Source organism: Cryptomeria japonica, chromosome 4, assembly GCF_030272615.1.
Source record: "Cryptomeria japonica chromosome 4, Sugi_1.0, whole genome shotgun sequence".
Taxonomy (NCBI): Eukaryota; Viridiplantae; Streptophyta; class Pinopsida; order Cupressales; family Cupressaceae; genus Cryptomeria; species Cryptomeria japonica.
In genome coordinates, this window is record NC_081408.1 from 79,604,888 (window position 1) to 79,622,349 (window position 17,462).

A 17,462-nucleotide genomic window follows, 5' to 3' on the forward strand; every position below is an offset into this window, starting at 1 on the left:
AGCATGCAGTGTTTCTAAAATGGATAAATCTTCACTTCTAACCTTTTGCTATGCTATTTGCAGTTAGATGGTTGATCAGACTAAGTGATTTGTTTCTCACAGATTTTATACCATGCTACTTTTGTTGTGCAGAGATTCCTTCTGTGGCAGAACTTTGGGGTGTAGATGAATCATTTTTGGAACCTTTCAAGGAGCCCATTAAAGACACAGAAGGAGAGCTTGACAAAATTGGTGAGTTATTTGAAAAGAGATGTAAATTTGAAATTCGTGTAGCATTGGATGATTCTTCAAAGTCTGAGACTCGGGTGATAGATTGTGCTGATGTTGATGCTGCACTTCTCAAATTTTATGGTGAAGATTCCCTAAGGGGACATGAGGTTAGCCATAAAAAAGAGGACATTAGATGTGAAGAGGCTACCAAGAAAAACAATTAATACTGTGAGAAAGGAGAATTTGGAAATTGCTCTCCAATGGGAAATTAAAGAGCTTGCAGAATGTAATGTTTTGGGATTAGAAATAGGATTTGACAATTTGTTGTTTTTCTTTGATATTCTAATATTGTTTCTACATTATAGGATTGTAATATTTTTTTTGTGCTATAAACATTTAAGTTTTGTATCTTATCTAGATCAAGAGAATGTTAGGATACAGTGATATTGAATTTAAATCCTAATTCAGAAAGTTGGGTGTCTAATTTTTTTTTAAAGAATGGATCTAGTTTGGATGTCTAAGGAGTTAAGGGATATTATTTTGTTATTACTAGTCTTCAAAGAAATCACAGATTGACATATAATAAGGGAGATTACATTGAATAAGGGTGATTACAAAGAGATCACAGATTGAGATATATGAAATAAGGGAGATTACAAAGAGATCACAGATTGACATATATGAAATAGTTTTCTCAATTTACATAATGACAATGCAATTATTGCACTCAAGAAGCACATAGAAGTAAGAAATTAGACTTGGTGGCATATTACGATAGAATATATGATGTTTTGGTGTGTAAGATGAGTTATCTTCTGTTTTCGTACTAACATGTCACAAGTCATAAGGTTTTTTACCATGGTGCATTGAGACAATATTTGTGCCGATTATATTATTTTGCTTTTCGGAATGAACTTGCTAATTCTCAACTAGTCTTTTCTTCTTTCATTTTGACATATTTTAGTGAAAATAGATGTTTCCAATAATTATTTTCACCTAACTCTATTTCATTTTGGCATATTTTAGTGAAAATAGATGTTTCTAATTTTCATTTTCACTTTACTTTTTTTATTTCTATTTCTTCCTCAACATTGGAAATGCAATTTCCTTTTTATCCTCACTTAACAACTCATCTCATTTAATCTTGTCTATTGATTACTTTCTTCAATTTCAAATCAATCCTTAGTTTGCCTATAAATTAGACTCTTCTCTCATTCAATTTGAACCACATTTTGAGTACCCTTATTCTATCGATTTCACTCTATCTTTGTAATCTTGCTTTTTAGTTGCACTTGTTTTGTAGGTGAGATCTACAAACATCAAATTTGAAGAAGAAAGAAAAACAATGGAGGCCAATTGAAATAGATGTTTTTGTTGGTTTGCATTTTTTATTTACATCTTGTCTTCAATTCTTCTATTGAGTGTGATAGGACTTTATTCTCATTGCATTGTTAGGTTTGTGGTTCCCTAACTATTGTGTTTTGATGCCTATGCCTATTTCCTACCTCACAGTTTGAATACTAATTTATACATATTTCTCATTTCTAGGCACTATGAGAGAAAGTGAAGCATCTTTGCAATGATAGATAAATTAGGTACATGCATTCTAGTCTTAAAAACAGAGTGACACTTTTGGAGATGTGTGCTATGAGAGTTATGGATAAAATATGCAATTATTCTAGCTTGCTAGTCTTGAGGGTATTAATGGATTTGTACATGGGGACATTGGTAAGGGAAAAATATGTATGGATTTATATTTCTATTTCTCTATAAATTGGATGATTGAGATAGTTGTAAAATGGTCTTTTATAGGTTGAGAATTGTTTTGCTACCAAAAATTTGTTAGACTAAAGTGAAAAAGTTTGATGTATTGATGTAGCATTATTATTGGATCAATATAAATGTTTCTTCTATTTGATGGTGGGATTTTTTCTTAAGATCTTTTTTCTATATTCATAGTATTTTATGAGTTTTATTTAATGTGTTGGATGATTTTATTGTTCATATTGCTAATTTTATGTATCTCCACAAAATTTAAATTGTTATAATAAACAAGTTACAAAAAAATCACTAGATATTTAGATTTTTTATAATATTCTGTTCAATTTTATCTATTTGATATCAAAGATTTGGTTCTATTTAGACAATAAGATGCCTTTGTTGAACTTTTGTTGGTTTTTTAGAGATAGTGGGAGCTCTTGAATTAGTGGTTTGATAGATTTTTAAGTGGTTGGAACCATGAAATCTACTTCTCATCCAATGATTAATAAAAACCTAAGGATATGCTTGATGAAGATTGGAGTAAGGACAAGAAGGCATAGCTAACTATTTGATTATTTATTTTATATTTTATCCCCTTGAATGCCTTAGAGGAGACAACCCTATGGAAAGATTATAGGTGATAGCTAACTATTAAGCTATATCTCAAAAGATATTTTCATTGTTTAAAATCGAAGAGTGTTTATTCTATTATTAAATATCTTAATTCCTTTAATTTGATTTTGAGTTAAATAGATTTAGTAGATGTTAAAATTGAAAAGGAAGATAAATGTATCTTATTGGTATATTATTTGCCCAAATCTTGGAATAAATTAGTTATTGTTATTAGTGGAAATTTTGTGGAGATAAATATTGTCACTATTATTTTTACATATCTTAGTGAAGAGATGAGAATTGCTTCCAATAATGAAGCTTCTAATGATGTTTTTTATGTTTGGAGAAATCCTATGGACAAAGGTAGGTCTAAAGTGGAATGAAAGAAATCTAAATCCAAGTAAAAAGGGAATAGTCCAAAGCCATTCGAAAGGGTAGAATAATGTGGTAGAACTATCAAAATAGAGGACATGTGAAGAGGGGATGTAGAAACAAGATGAAGAGATTCAACGATTTCTCCATAAATAAATTCTCTTATGATGGTCATAATGAAACATAATTTATTTTTGCTAATGATTTTTATTATTAAAACCGACAAAACAAGGGTGATGGCCCTGAATACAAACAACTCATAGGCGACATAAAATAAATGCAACAAAACAAGGGTGTTGACCCTGTACAAGCTTAGGGTAAACATGCCAATATCAATAGAAGAAAAGACCTTGTTAAAGGCCTACCAAACCAACAACAACACAAAGAAGAAAGCTAGGAACCCACCTCAAGAGTGAGGAGAATCACCCAAAACTCAACACGAAAGAGTTTGGTGGGGGGGAGAAGACTTACCTTTACACCTACGACAAACAACAATTCATGTAGTACTATTATTAGGAGCATAATTTCAAGAGGGATCAATCAAGGAAATCCCCTTAGAGTGTTTATCAGTACCTGGAGTAGACTATTGTTGCATAATAACACTTGGAGCAGATTGTTTCTACAAAATAGGAGCAATAGGAGTAAAAATCTCAAGGCCTAAGGAGGCCACACTAGTAGGATCTAGGGGTAGCAAAGGCTACACCATCAGTAAGATACACAACCTCATTCTGAGAGTCATCATCATCAGCATGTGAAGAGTCACCAGAAGTAGGTGCCTTGGTAGTCAAATGATCAGCATTAGCATCTTTCCACCAAGTAGAAATACCTTTATGGTGTGAGAGAGAAATATTTGAAGCTAAGTTACCAGTTGAGAAACATCTACAATAGCGAAAGGGGGGACCCCCATAATCCAACGATTGAGTCCATGGCCTATCCTCAACCATATTTACACATCCCTAAGGAGAGGCATAAAGATGTCAATATTGATTAAAATGCAAGCAAAAGTAGATTGACCCATGAAGGATGTGGAATCATCAAGCTTAAAGAATTAGCCAATAGAGTTGCCACAAGAATACTCCCAAAAATGAAGAGGAAAATTGGGAAGGTGAACCCACACCAGATGCACATTGAGTGGTTCAGTAAGATGTTTAAAAGAAGCTATCTAGGGTTTGATTGAGAGAGAGTTAACTCCCGAGGCCCACAACATGCCCAACACCAAGTCATGACCATTAGAAGAAGCAAAGGAAGTAATGAAAAAACCCTTAGCACAAGGGAAAAGTTGAATGTTACCAGCAACAAAAGGCTTCCAAGAATCACTCACCCAATGATGTAGATTAGGGAGAGAAGGCCAAAACGCAACAAATATGTACACCAACCCATAGTGTTGGTAGAAATCAATATTTTCAATCACATCTTGACCAAAAACCACAATAGGGGAGGTCTTGGCACAAGGAGGAGGGCAATATTTCCCCATGGGAGGATGAGCAGTAACAAATATGGCAATATGGGCAAAGCTCCACCCACCAACAGTAGAATAAGGTCCATGAGGGACCCCGATACCTGTAGTAGCCCTAACAAGACCACCATCATCAGGAGCCCTAGAAAGACCACCATTTGTAGAAGTAGATGCAACATCACCACCCACCAAAATCACAAGATAAGACTCAAGACCAAACCCAACTCCAACCGAAAAGAGCACCCCAAGCAGAGCAAGCCTAGAACCAAGTAGGCTAGAGACCGTAGGGGGAGTGGGAAATGTTGCGAGAGCAGACACAGTCAAAATTAGCCATTGTAGGATCAGATGCAAGGGTCGCAATGGGAGTCGTGGTTTTATTTTTTATGCTAATGTTACTAGTGATGGCTCTTACTTGATTTATTTAAGTTACTCCTACCATATGAATCCATATAAGGATTTAGAATCTTATCTAGTTTATTGTGGAGGAAATTTTTTCCTTGGTGGAAACAACACACATCAAATTGTTTGTATGAGAAAGGTACATTTCTGTTTTAGTGACGAAAGAGTGAAAATTATTTATAGTGTTTTTCATATCCCAAGACTTGTCAAAAATACACATGTATCCAAGTTTAATGATTTTGATAAAATTCACACATATAATAATTATAATAATGTAATATATATATAATAAATATTACACATACCAAAAGAGATATTTATGGTTCAAGATGCTCTAATATCTAATATATACATAAATTGAAAAAAACATTAAGCTAGGGTAAAACCATACAATACTCCTTATTGGAGAATCTATTTCATGCTATATATTTAAGATATTCCAAACACAATATCATACTAATCACACATCCCTACAATGGAAATCACCTCCATTATATAAATCTCATCCTAGTAACATAATGGAGGGGTAATCCCAATAAATACCTACACATAACCTAATAAAATTAATTACATAATTTTTTTTTTGTTAGTCCACAACCGAAGAATTAATTTAGCTTTTCCCTGGAGCTAACAAGCAGTCGAGTAGACTCGAACCCAAGACCTCCCATGTAGGAGGCTCGTAGCTAACCACTGCATTGTGGGGTCATCCCCCAAAATTAATTACATAGGTTGTTCACATGAAATAATATAAATAATTAAGGGATATGTGCCACATGCCAATAGGGCAAGTGTAAGAAGTTGTCCACATCAGGGGAAGTTTCAAACTTAGACACAATGTTGACCAAAATGGGTACCCATTTTGTAAAAAACAGGTACCCATTTAGGTTTGATATCCCAAACCAACATTTATACTCATGTGAAATGGGTACCTATTTTGGTTTTAAAAATAATTATCCATTCTAAAATGACTACTCATATCTTTTTTCCAAAATGGTTACCTATTGCAGTGTCATAAATTGTATCTTGTTACAATTGCACTCTATTTTACCTTTCTTTAGTATGCCTCCTCTTGAGTCATTTCAAGCCTTTTGGGCCTTATCACGTCCTATTGTTTTCATATATTAATATTGAGAACATATCCTATGTCCTATACATTGCTACTCTACCACAACCCTTCTTAATCCCTAATTGAGTGGACTATTACACCTATCACCCTAGTCCCTCCATAAAGGGACCAAATTTGAATGTGTGCAAGTGTCAGTTCCTACCATTTGTGATCCGATCTTGATATTTTCATTTGACTATTAGAAGTCGACCTAATTTGAGAAATATCTTGAGAACCCTATATAATGAAATCATTTACCATTCAAAAATACTATCTAGTTAACTCATTCTATCATTACAATTCAAGAGTTTTAATCATTCTATCATTTTGATTGATCTTATTCTATGCTTGGGGGCTTGATCATCTCTCAAACTCAGTATCGTCCTATCCCTAGCTTGTCTTTCTCTTAGATGCTCTTTCTCTTTATTTCTACTTTACTGAGAGTATGAGTGTATGTTCATAGTCCCACTAAAGTGGGGGCTTAATGTAGTGTCACAAATTGTACTCCTTTAATTAATGATTCCAATTTCGCACTCTTGTTAGAGTTATCTTTTATTAGCTAATAATTATTTATTTAATTATTAGTCTATTATACTCTATGCTCAAGCTAAACTTAGGAATCTTATAGTTCTTTAGGGTTTTCTCCTTTAGGGTTTCGAGTATCCTCTTATAAGGATTCTCTCTTTGTATTTTCATAACAACTGTAATTATTAAATTGCATTCTTGTTGCACAATCAATATGACTCCTATTTTCAAGATCTCTGAATTCTGGCCTCCATAGTTTTTTTTGCTTCTCTCCTTCTGTGATAGGTTTAGATGCAAGTGATCTTTGGGAGCTGTAGGGTTGATTTTTCCTCAACTCTAATATGGTATCAGAGCTCTAGATCTGCATGCCCATGTTCTCTTCATGAGAGATTTTGGGCCTTATTCTTAAGATCTGTGTATTCGGGGGTTTGTGCAGTTGCTTTTTTCTATTTCTGGGGGTAGATGTTTTTTTGGTACATTTTGGTTCCAAAAGGACCTCACGGTTGGATTCAGAAGGTTGATTCCATGAATTTTGATATATAATTTGCCTATTTTCGATGACAGTGGCATTTGGGACATGATTTTTTATTGGCAAGTTTTTCGAGGCACAAAAATCCGTACGATTGTGCTTGCAAATGCGTCAGAAAATTTTCTATATCTATATATATATATATATATATATATACCCTCTTTATGCCCTACAAAAGGCATTTTTTTCTTTTGGTCGTAACTTGGTCATACAGAGGCAGTTTTTTGAAAACCTTATATCGTCAGGAAACTCTTTCTGAGCTCTATCCAGATCTGGAGGTTTGAACTTTTGATTTTGTTTTTTGATGGAATTTTTTTCTGTCAAAGCCAGAGGTTCCTTTTTGCACTTCGAGAGACATCGCTTGAGCATCCAAACTCCATTTTTTGAAAAATTTATATTGTTGGAAAGCTTGTTCTGTGTACTTTCTATTCATATGAGTGTTCTTTCCAGATTTTTCTCTAGATATATTTTATTCAGTTTTTTGCTTTTTAGCACTCTAGTGAATATCTTGGATGTTTCAGGTCCTAGGATCTCTTTCTTTGAGTAGGATGTCTCGTCTTTGGCTTTCTGTTTCCAGTCTTCTGTCTCTCCTTATCATTGTAGCATTTTATTTATGCAAACACACTAAGATAAAGTGTCATCATGCATTATATATTTGGGATCTTGCACATCTTTTGCCTTACTATACATGCACTACTTATAAAGTGCCACGGGGGGGTTTGATGTTTGCCTTTGTTTTCCATCTACCTTTGTCATGTGAGTGTTCCTTCCACGACATTATCCTCATGATGTGTGTCAAGTGAGTGTTCCTTCCACGACACTATGTACTTTTTTCTGCACCTTCGATGTTCTTGGTTCTTCATCATGAAGTTCTTGTTGGTCATTTTTTTCAGTGTACTTGTCCCTCTCCCTTTTTAGCATTATGGGGAGGTTTGTCCTATTGTTCTAATGCTTCCTTGGTTCGATTGGTCAGCTCTTCAAATTTTCATGTTTCATGCCATCTGTATCTTTGAGTTCATTTGTTTGCCTTTGTTTGCCATCTGATTTGACTAGTGTCATTTGAAGACACTCATGTAAATTATAGTCTTCTCTACCTGGTCACATTCTATTTCAGTGGAGGTTCTTCAGATCAGCAATTACTCTTCAACAATGTTTGCAGCTATTTCGTGCTTCAGTGGTGTTCTTCATTCTCTGCTTTTTGTTCCTATCTTTTGGAACACTCTTGTTTGGAGGCTTCTTAGTCCTTCACTTGAGCTTTCATCTCTTCTTGGAGAGGAGTTTTGTTCCCACTGGGTTTTCTCCTTTTTCTCCACTTTACAGAGATTTTATTGCACTTGGGTATCTCATTAGGGCTAGTTGTCAGGACCCATTGTTGCTTTCCTGCATTTTTTACATGCTTTTTTAGTCCTTAGTTGTTTTTTAGCTATTCCCTAAGTTCATCTTAAGGGGGGGTGTTAGAGTTATCTTTTATTAGCTAATAATTATTTATTTAATTATTAGTCTATTATACTCTATGCTTAAGCTAAACTTAGGAATCTTATAATTTTTTAGGGTTTCTCCTTTAGGGTTTTGAGTATCCTCTTATAAGGATTCTCTCTTTGTATTTTCATAACAACTGTAATTATTAAATTGCATTCTTGTGGCACAATCAATATGACTCCTATTTTCAAGATTTCTGAATTCTGGCCTCCATAGCTTTTTTTGCTTCTCTCCTTTTGTGACAGGTTTGGATGCAGGTGATCTTTAGGAGCTGTAGAGTTGATTTTTCCTCAACTCCAATAACTCTCCTTTGCACTTATTCTATTTCCACATTCTTCTATGCAATATAGGATCTTTTATTGAAGTAAATTAATATTTAATTCAATATTATGAGTCCTATTTCACTTTCATACATCAACACTTTATTATTTGGGCCGTTAATTTAAGTGTGCCCTTTATCTTATTTCATTTTATGCTTATATGGGTCCTATGCCATTTTAAAGTTCAATGCACTTTTTCCTGCACTTAAATATTCTCATTTTTCATACAAATTGCATTTTTGGTATCAAGGCCCTATTATCTCACGACCCTAAAAATTTGGCCATATTTTGCTGGGTCAATGTCACTAAGCAATGTTGATCGACACAATTTGGCTAAATTTTTGGGTGGATAATACGGTGACCTTGTCATTTCGAAAACTATCCCCAATGTGAAAAAATGATTATTTTAAGTTGGACAAAAGGTGATTTTACTTTGAGATCCCAATATAAATCATCTCATTATTACATCCACAAGTTCCATTTCTAGAGCTATCATTTCAATTCAAGAGCATATCTAAGTCTAAGAAGTGGCTAGCTACAACAAGGCATCTTCAATTATATTTTTATGATGAATTTACAATGTGTTTTATTATGATTTATCATGTTATTGTGCATCAACAAATGAAGGACTTATCCTAAGAGTATTGCATCATCAATTTAAGGTATAATCATTTCAATTTAGACTTCTATTTTCAATTCATCATTGTTGTCAAGTTGACTCCCAACCCGCGTTTTGACTAAGGCAAATCCCTATGTAGCCCCAAACACCAATTTTCTCCTCTTGTGTGCATATCCAAACTCAGAAACATGTTATAGGCTCAGACATACTACACAAGAGCACAATACAAACAGAAATAGACTCGAAGAGACCTAGTTCACCAAAGAATAAGAAGACTAGGGTGCCTAGCACCCCTATCCACTAGGACTAAAGTAGCTAGTGCCATAGTCTAGGCATTTTGACCTAAGAATTGACCAAAAAGAAGGTTAGGAGCTCTTGAGATCATTTTGGTATATGTTTAGCATTTGGACACCTATGTGGATAAGGGCACTTACCAACAATTTCATCTCACATTTTTGTTACAAGTTCCTCTCCACATCCCTTTTCTAGATCTTGGTTTGTTCTTCGTTTACCAATTCTACATTTGTTTGTTCATGAACTGGTTTGCACCTTTTAGCCCAGTTCTTTACATTTGATTCATTTCTCATTCAATCAATTCAAATCAATCAATAAGAGCAACAATCATTCAAGTGTTCATCTCACCAATAGGTCTGAATTTGAGGCCTAATTGTTTATTTCTCTAATGTAACTAATGGGATTGGCTTTGATTCCTAATTTTTATGTTTAAACTAGTGAATCCCTATTTTCCCACATTACACTTTGAAAGAATGATTTAAACCTATTGCACCAACTTACTGAAATCTAAGGATGAAGCAATAAGAGATGGAGTGTCCTCAATTGTAGATGCAATAGTATGTCTAGGAGATGAAGTATCCTCAATTGTGGATGCAATAGTATGTGAAGGAGATGAAATAACCTCAACTATAGATGAACAAAATGTGGAGGAGATGGAATATCCTCAACTATAGATTAGCGAGATGCATCCACACAAGATGGAGTAACAAAAGTCTCAATATTAGCCAAGGTAACATCACAATTTGATGAAGATTCAAAGTCTTCATGCAATTATTGGATGATGGTCCAAGGAGTGAAAGGACACTCAGTGTGCTCTATGTGATGAAAATATATCTCATAAACTTTAATACCTATTAGTCCAATATAGACCTTATCAGTTTTGTTAAGACATGTAAACTTCTATTATTCATCATCTAGCTTAAGATGCTAGAAAGGACCAAAAGCAAGTCGATGTGCATAATTCCAAATGCCAAATCGATCAACAATTACAATTGAAATTAACAGTGTAATAACCAATGCTAATACAAAGGGAACAACACCAAGAGGAATAACTATCAAATGATCTTACTCCATATCCATGTCAAGTGAATCCAAATAGCCAGGTCGACACCAAAAGATGCCAAATTAATGCAAATCAACACCAAACGAGAAAGTTCAATGCCAAAATAGAAAGTCCAATGCCTACATATTGTTGTTTGGTGTCAAATATTGTAAATCAACTATCAATTTTGCTACTAGGAGGGAAAAATGTAGGTTTCAAACATTCAAAATGAAATGTATTGAATTTGCCAATTCAAGTGCAAGTTCACATTAATTTACAAATGAGCAATCTTTGCAATACACTTTCTAAAAATTCTAGGACATTTTACAAATATTGATCTGTTGTTTACAAATATTTAAACATGAAGATAGATTACTCTAATATTCCAACAAATATTCTCAAATATTGGCAAATATTTTCATAAAACAAAAAAGAAATTACAAAATTTTGTGAACGTTTTCACAAAATTGCAAATATTTGCTACAAGTATGAAAAAAATTAGAAATACTAAACAAATTTCACCAAAAAATTGCACATTTATATTGAGTTTGCACAAACCAAACTGAATTTGCAACCTTCAAACTCTATTTAGCAACACTCACTTTAAATCTTTGAAATGAACTTGTTTGCAAAATTATTTGCACCAACAAGGCTCTAATACCATGTAGAAATTGCTAAGAATACTAAGAAAGATGGAAACAATAAATGAGAGTAAGGTGTAGGCAAAATAGAAGATTGATTGAGTGGGTTTCTACATTAGAATTGAAATTATATAGAAAAGGAGAAATATTCTACCTAAAACCCTTACTAACTTCCCACATAGGCATAACTACATGCCAACTAAGTCGATGATCAATCTACACCAACAATAGAAATCAAGCCTTTCACTCAACTACATTTGAGAGGGAATTCGATGTCCACCAAGGGCAACAATATAATATGAGCTAAATTGTAGATGTGAGAAGCCTTTAGGAATAAAGATAATTTGAAACACAAATCTAGACTTGAATCATGACAACAAGATATAAATCTAGGAAAAAGTAACATAGATATGTGTGTGGGCAGAAAGATATTTAGTCTAAATACCATAACAAACAAGAAGTCAAGATATGCAACAAAACATCGGGATATGATTTAAGACATGGAGCACAAAATTATTAATTTAAGGCTCATCAAAATAAATTTTATATCATTTATCAACAAGGGCCAAACAAAGAATCAATTAGGCAAACATGAAACCATAAAATACATTTTTGGGACATAGCCAACAAGTTCCAAGAGAATTCAAGTGTCACAAGTGCATGAGTAGATTATATTTAGGATATAGAGTTCTAGTAAAGTGCATAGCGTTTTCTCAAGTGATTCTAAGACTAAAATCATTGCTTCAAAATGGTTCCATGTTTAGGAGGCCAATTTTTTTTCATTTATTTCATTAGATATAATGTACAAGGTTGTCAGTTGTCTCAATTTTTGTTAGAGTTTTGTCTTGGAATTCGGGTTCTCTAAAATAAGTTTCTTATGTCTTTAATTGATCTATATTATTTGGTTTATTTTTCTTTCAAATTTAATCTATAAATTTCCTACAAAATGAATAAAAAATGACTTCAACATCATAAATTTCTGAACTTAATTACAATTCAACATATGAATATGAAATTTTACCACATTAATTACTTCTAAACAACTTTCTTCAATTATCTGATATACATATTTATTATAGTTTACTGTTGTGCTTGGAAATCTTTATTATAGTTTAATGCTTGATTTTTAATACTACTAACGTCATCAAGATGTTGTTGTTGCTTCTCCAAGAGGCTAAAGATTGTATTTTTTTTATTAGATATAGTGTACAAGGTTATCGATTGTTTCACTTGTGTTAGAGTTGAAATTTACATTCTCTAAAATAAATTTCTTGTATTTTTAATTGATTTAAATTGTTTGGTTATAAATTTCTTATAAAATGAATTTAACAATATCAATTTTAATGCTTGAATTTTTATGTTACTAACCTCACAAAATTTTACCACATTGGTTATTTCTAAATAACTTTCTTGTGTCATATCTGGGATGTACACTTCTATGATGTGGCTCTTCACATTCTTTATTTTTTATCCAAGTCAAAACGCCACACACCTCAAAGTTGAGAAAATTGCATCTAACCAAACCAGAGGTTGACAAATCATAACAATCAATCTTTTGCTTTAAGCTCCAAAAATGGAGGTTGAGGTGGTAGATTTTGAGGGATCTGTAACATTATTTAATCTTTTTTAAAGGACTATTCGCTGGACAAAACAATTTATACAATTTGTTTTCCAGAAAATGTAGGTTTAAATTTGATGAAACATAGTAATTCGAGGTCGCACCAGACGTGTGATACTAAGTTACGTAGTCCACCCAAAGTTATATGTTTGCTTTAACGTTTCCCTTATATTTCTTATGCTTACCCAACAAACTCTTGTCGGACATTTTATTAAGATTTACGTCTGTGGCTTCCTTTATTCTGTGTATAAAGGACCAAGGAGTCAAAGTTAGTGAAGTAAAGAGAGTAACAAAGAAGAAAAGAAAAAGAAGAAGAGAAGAAAAAGAAGTTTGAGAAACAATGGGGAGAGCAGTGAACTCAGTGCTGACAACAGTGACAGTCTTTCTTGTGCTTCTTTCTATTTCAGTCTGGATGGTAGAGGGAAAAACCAGGCATTATAAATATGATGTAAGTTTTGTTGAGTTATGTCTGTTCTAAAAATCAATGGATTTGAGGTTGTTACAATGTGAGTCTATTTGGTGTGGAACTCAAATTTGTAAGCATTGTATGTTGGGGTTTAGCATACATACATTTTATAGATTCGATTTAAACAGCACATTTTAAGTTTCAATTTGTTTAGGTGGTTCATCTTAAATCACACTAATGAAGGATCCTATTAGAAATATAGAGTTTGATTTCAAAGCTCGACAGTTCTATAATTTGTTCTTGCTAATACAAACACAAAGTCTTTTAAAAATGAACTTTTTAATCTTGATTTGATATGAACTAAAATTCACAGGTATTTGATTCTTAGTTATATTTGGCCAAAACCATCTAGAATTGAACTCAACCTCAACCGAACCTTACAAGGACTATATCTCAAGATTCAACTTGATCTTACTATGAATGACTTTGCAATCTATGGTGCAGATACAATTACAAGGATTATATCTTAATATTCACCTTGATCTTACTATGAATGGCTTTGCAATCTATGGTGCAGATACAATTGAAGAATGTTAGCAGACTGTGTCATAGCAAGCCCATTGTCACAGTGAATGGACAGTTCCCTGGGCCAACTATTTATGCTAGGGAGGGTGACACAGTGCTCATCAACCTCACTAATCATGTCAAATACAACCTTTCCATCCACTGGTATGGTCTATAGTATTGCTACTATTGATTCAGATTTATATATGCTTTGTGGTGGGTTTGAATTGTGGTTGGAATTGTCATTGCAGGCATGGTATAAGACAGCTGAGGACAGGATGGGCTGATGGGCCTGCTTATATCACTCAATGCCCAATTCAAACTGGGCAGTCTTATACTTACAACTTCACCATTACTGGGCAACGAGGGACACTCTTCTGGCATGCTCATATTCTATGGTTGAGAGCAACAGTCTATGGAGCCCTTGTTATTTTACCCAAACTAAATGTGCCTTATCCATTCCCCAAACCCGATAAGGAAATCACATTGATTCTAGGTCAGTGAAAGGGTTAATCAACTGTTGGATTATAGTTGATTTGATTTCATGACTAGTATCACAATTAGTGAGTAATGGTTTCTTGTGGATGCAGGGGAGTGGTGGAATGCAGATGTGGAAGCTGTTATAAATGCAGCACTCAAGTCAGGAGGAGCACCCAATGTATCCGATACTCACACCATTAATGGAAAACCAGGTCCTCTAGGCACCTTCACATGTCCTACTAAAGGTAAGCAAGCGGTCAGCCTCAAGTAAGGATTTTTTCATTAGACTCCTGAGTTTCATTCTTTATTTTCATCAGATTTTTTCTAAAAAATTTATAAAGTGGGACTTACCATACAAGCAAAATTGAATAAAAGAATTACAAATCCTAAGGGTTCTCACAATTCTTGCTAAAAATTGTGTGTTATGAATGATGAAATCTTATAACAAAGATTGCAATCTCCCTTGTATTGCAGATACTTTTGTGCTTCCAGTTGAGCAGGGCAAAACATACCTACTGAGAATAATCAATGCTGCACTGAATGATGAGCTCTTCTTTGATGTGGCAAGTCACCACCTCAAAGTGGTAGAGGTGGATGCAGTGTACACCAAACCATTTGAGACCAAATCTGTGGTGATTGCTCCAGGGCAAACTACAAACGTTTTGCTCCATGCAAACAAAAACCCAGACAGGTATTTCATGGCTGCTCGCCCATTCATGGATGCCCCTGTTCCTGTAGACAACAGAACAGCCACTGCAATCTTGCAATATATCAATGCACCCAATTCATCGTTTTCCTCCAACATGATTGTGATGCCCCAAATCCCAGCTCCAAATGATACCGCATTTGCCACCAACTTTAGCAAGTCTATCAGGAGCTTAAATTCTGCCGAATACCCTGCAAAAGTCCCACAGACAGTAGACCGCAATCTGTTGTTCACAGTAGGGCTTGCATTGGACTCATGCTCATCCTGCATAAATGGCACCCGTGTATCTGCTTCAATCAACAATGTAAGCTTTGTCATGCCCACCATTGCCCTTCTGCAAGCACATTATAATAACATCAATGGGGTTTTCACTAAAGATTTCCCAGATAACCCTCCCAGTCCTTTCAATTACACAGGCACACCGCCAAAGAATCTATTCACTTCCAAAGGAACAAGACTCACTCGTCTCTCATACAATTCAACAGTGCAGTTAATTCTTCAGGATACCAGCGTCCTGACTGTGGATAACCATCCAATTCATCTCCATGGCTTCAATTTCTTCATAGTGGGTTCAGGTTTCGGCAACTACAACCCAAATAAAAACCCAGCCAAATTCAATTTGGTAGACCCTCCAGAGCGTAATACAGTGGGAGTGCCAACAGGCGGGTGGACTGCCATTCGATTTACCGCTGACAATCCAGGTATAAATCACATTCTTTCATTTTCCTCTTATCTCCTTTAAATTTATATATAATTCTGTATCTGATTGTTGAATTGATATGCACACAGGGGTTTGGTTCATGCATTGTCATCTGGAAGTGCACACAACTTGGGGATTGAAGATGGCATTCGTGGTGGAGAATGGAAGTGGGCCCGAACAATCCATATTGCCTCCCCCAAAAGATCTCCCCAAGTGCTAATGTTACAGCTATTGATTGGCTTTATGTTCAATGTTGTGTATGATACAAGTGTGAAGGACATGGTTTTTACAGAGTGTGAAATGGTTTTGTGCGTCATAACAGTCTTGCAATTCGCCACTTGGTCGAAATCGAGACCGGAAATGTGTGAAATAGGGTTTTTTAAAGTTTAACTTGATTGAATATACCTAATCAAGAAATGTTTAAATATGTAAAGGGCATATAAATGTTTTGTTCGATTCTTACAAAATACAAATTTCTTACCAAGGATTAGGTATTTTGGAACTAAGAGAAGATACATGTTAAGAAAATGTGGAATCGATTTGTTAATATTAATAAATTAGTATTTTTTTTTAATGTGTTGATTGTTTTGAAATTTTAATATACTCAGAGAAATTGTGGATCAAGTCTAAATGAGTCAATTTCATATGGTGTGTTATAAAAATAATTTATAATGTCTCATTATGATATGAACAAATGCAATATTATTTGAATTGGTCTTGTATGATTTTTGTTCTATGATGATGCATTGGGACTCGCAATATTAAGAAATGTCTTAGGTGATCTATTTGATTGTGAGGGTCAAATTCTTCTTAGTCAACCCCCTTAATAGACTAGCTTATGGCCCTAAATGAATATTGAAGACATCACTTCCAAACACTCACGTATTCTAGATATAAATGTGTTGTAATTCCAATGTAGATATGTTCATTTTAAGATTTGAATTGAAATGTTCCTAGGGTGAATGCTTCTTATTTGACCATATGAATTAATTGTACAAATGAATGTTTTAAAATACCAAGGCATAATGAATAGCCACACAAATAAATATAACAAGTTGACTCCCAATGACTAGTGGGAAAGGGGAGGAGATAGAAATTTAAATTTTTTGGTGTAGCTTGGGGTTGAACCCATGCATTTTGAGATTGAACCAAGACAAGAAGGCATAGATCTCAAGGCATAGAATGAATGCATGGATAATAATGTGATGATAGGTGCAATACATGAATAATAATGGTGAATGTTTGTGGATGGGTGCTAAAAGGGATAAAGTAAGGTTAAATGTATGAAAATTGTATGTCTAAATGGGGATGCATAAAGGATCAAGGAAAGGCACAAACTTAGCACAAGAATGTGTCACTGGTTGCTATGTAATTGAATTAATATATTCTATCAAAATGGGTCCAAAACTAAGGGAAATTGATATTGGTATGAAAAAATATCTATTTCATTTTGCCCCTAACTTTGAAGAACATATGAATTCTAAGATGAGAATACATTTTAAAGTATATGAGGATTCTCTAACATGAACAAAAGTAAATATGTATACAGTAAAGGATATGCTTGTTCTATCCAAAGTAATGGACACATCTTCATTTATTTATATGGTTCTCTTCTTCAAATAAG

At 34.1% G+C, this 17,462-nt stretch overlaps 1 protein-coding gene across 1 annotated transcript; it reads left to right on the top strand.

Moving 5' to 3' along the window:
* Window positions 1–13,183: 13,183 nt before the first annotated feature.
* Window positions 13,184–16,366, top strand: LOC131029487 (laccase-11). Its single transcript, XM_057959989.1, has 6 exons — window positions 13,184–13,430; window positions 13,966–14,117; window positions 14,204–14,448; window positions 14,543–14,677; window positions 14,907–15,839; window positions 15,928–16,366. The coding sequence occupies exons 1-6, from the start codon at window positions 13,323–13,325 to the stop codon at window positions 16,056–16,058; spliced, it is 1,704 nt and encodes a 567-aa protein (XP_057815972.1). The 5' UTR covers window positions 13,184–13,322; the 3' UTR covers window positions 16,059–16,366.
* Window positions 16,367–17,462: the final 1,096 nt, after the last annotated feature.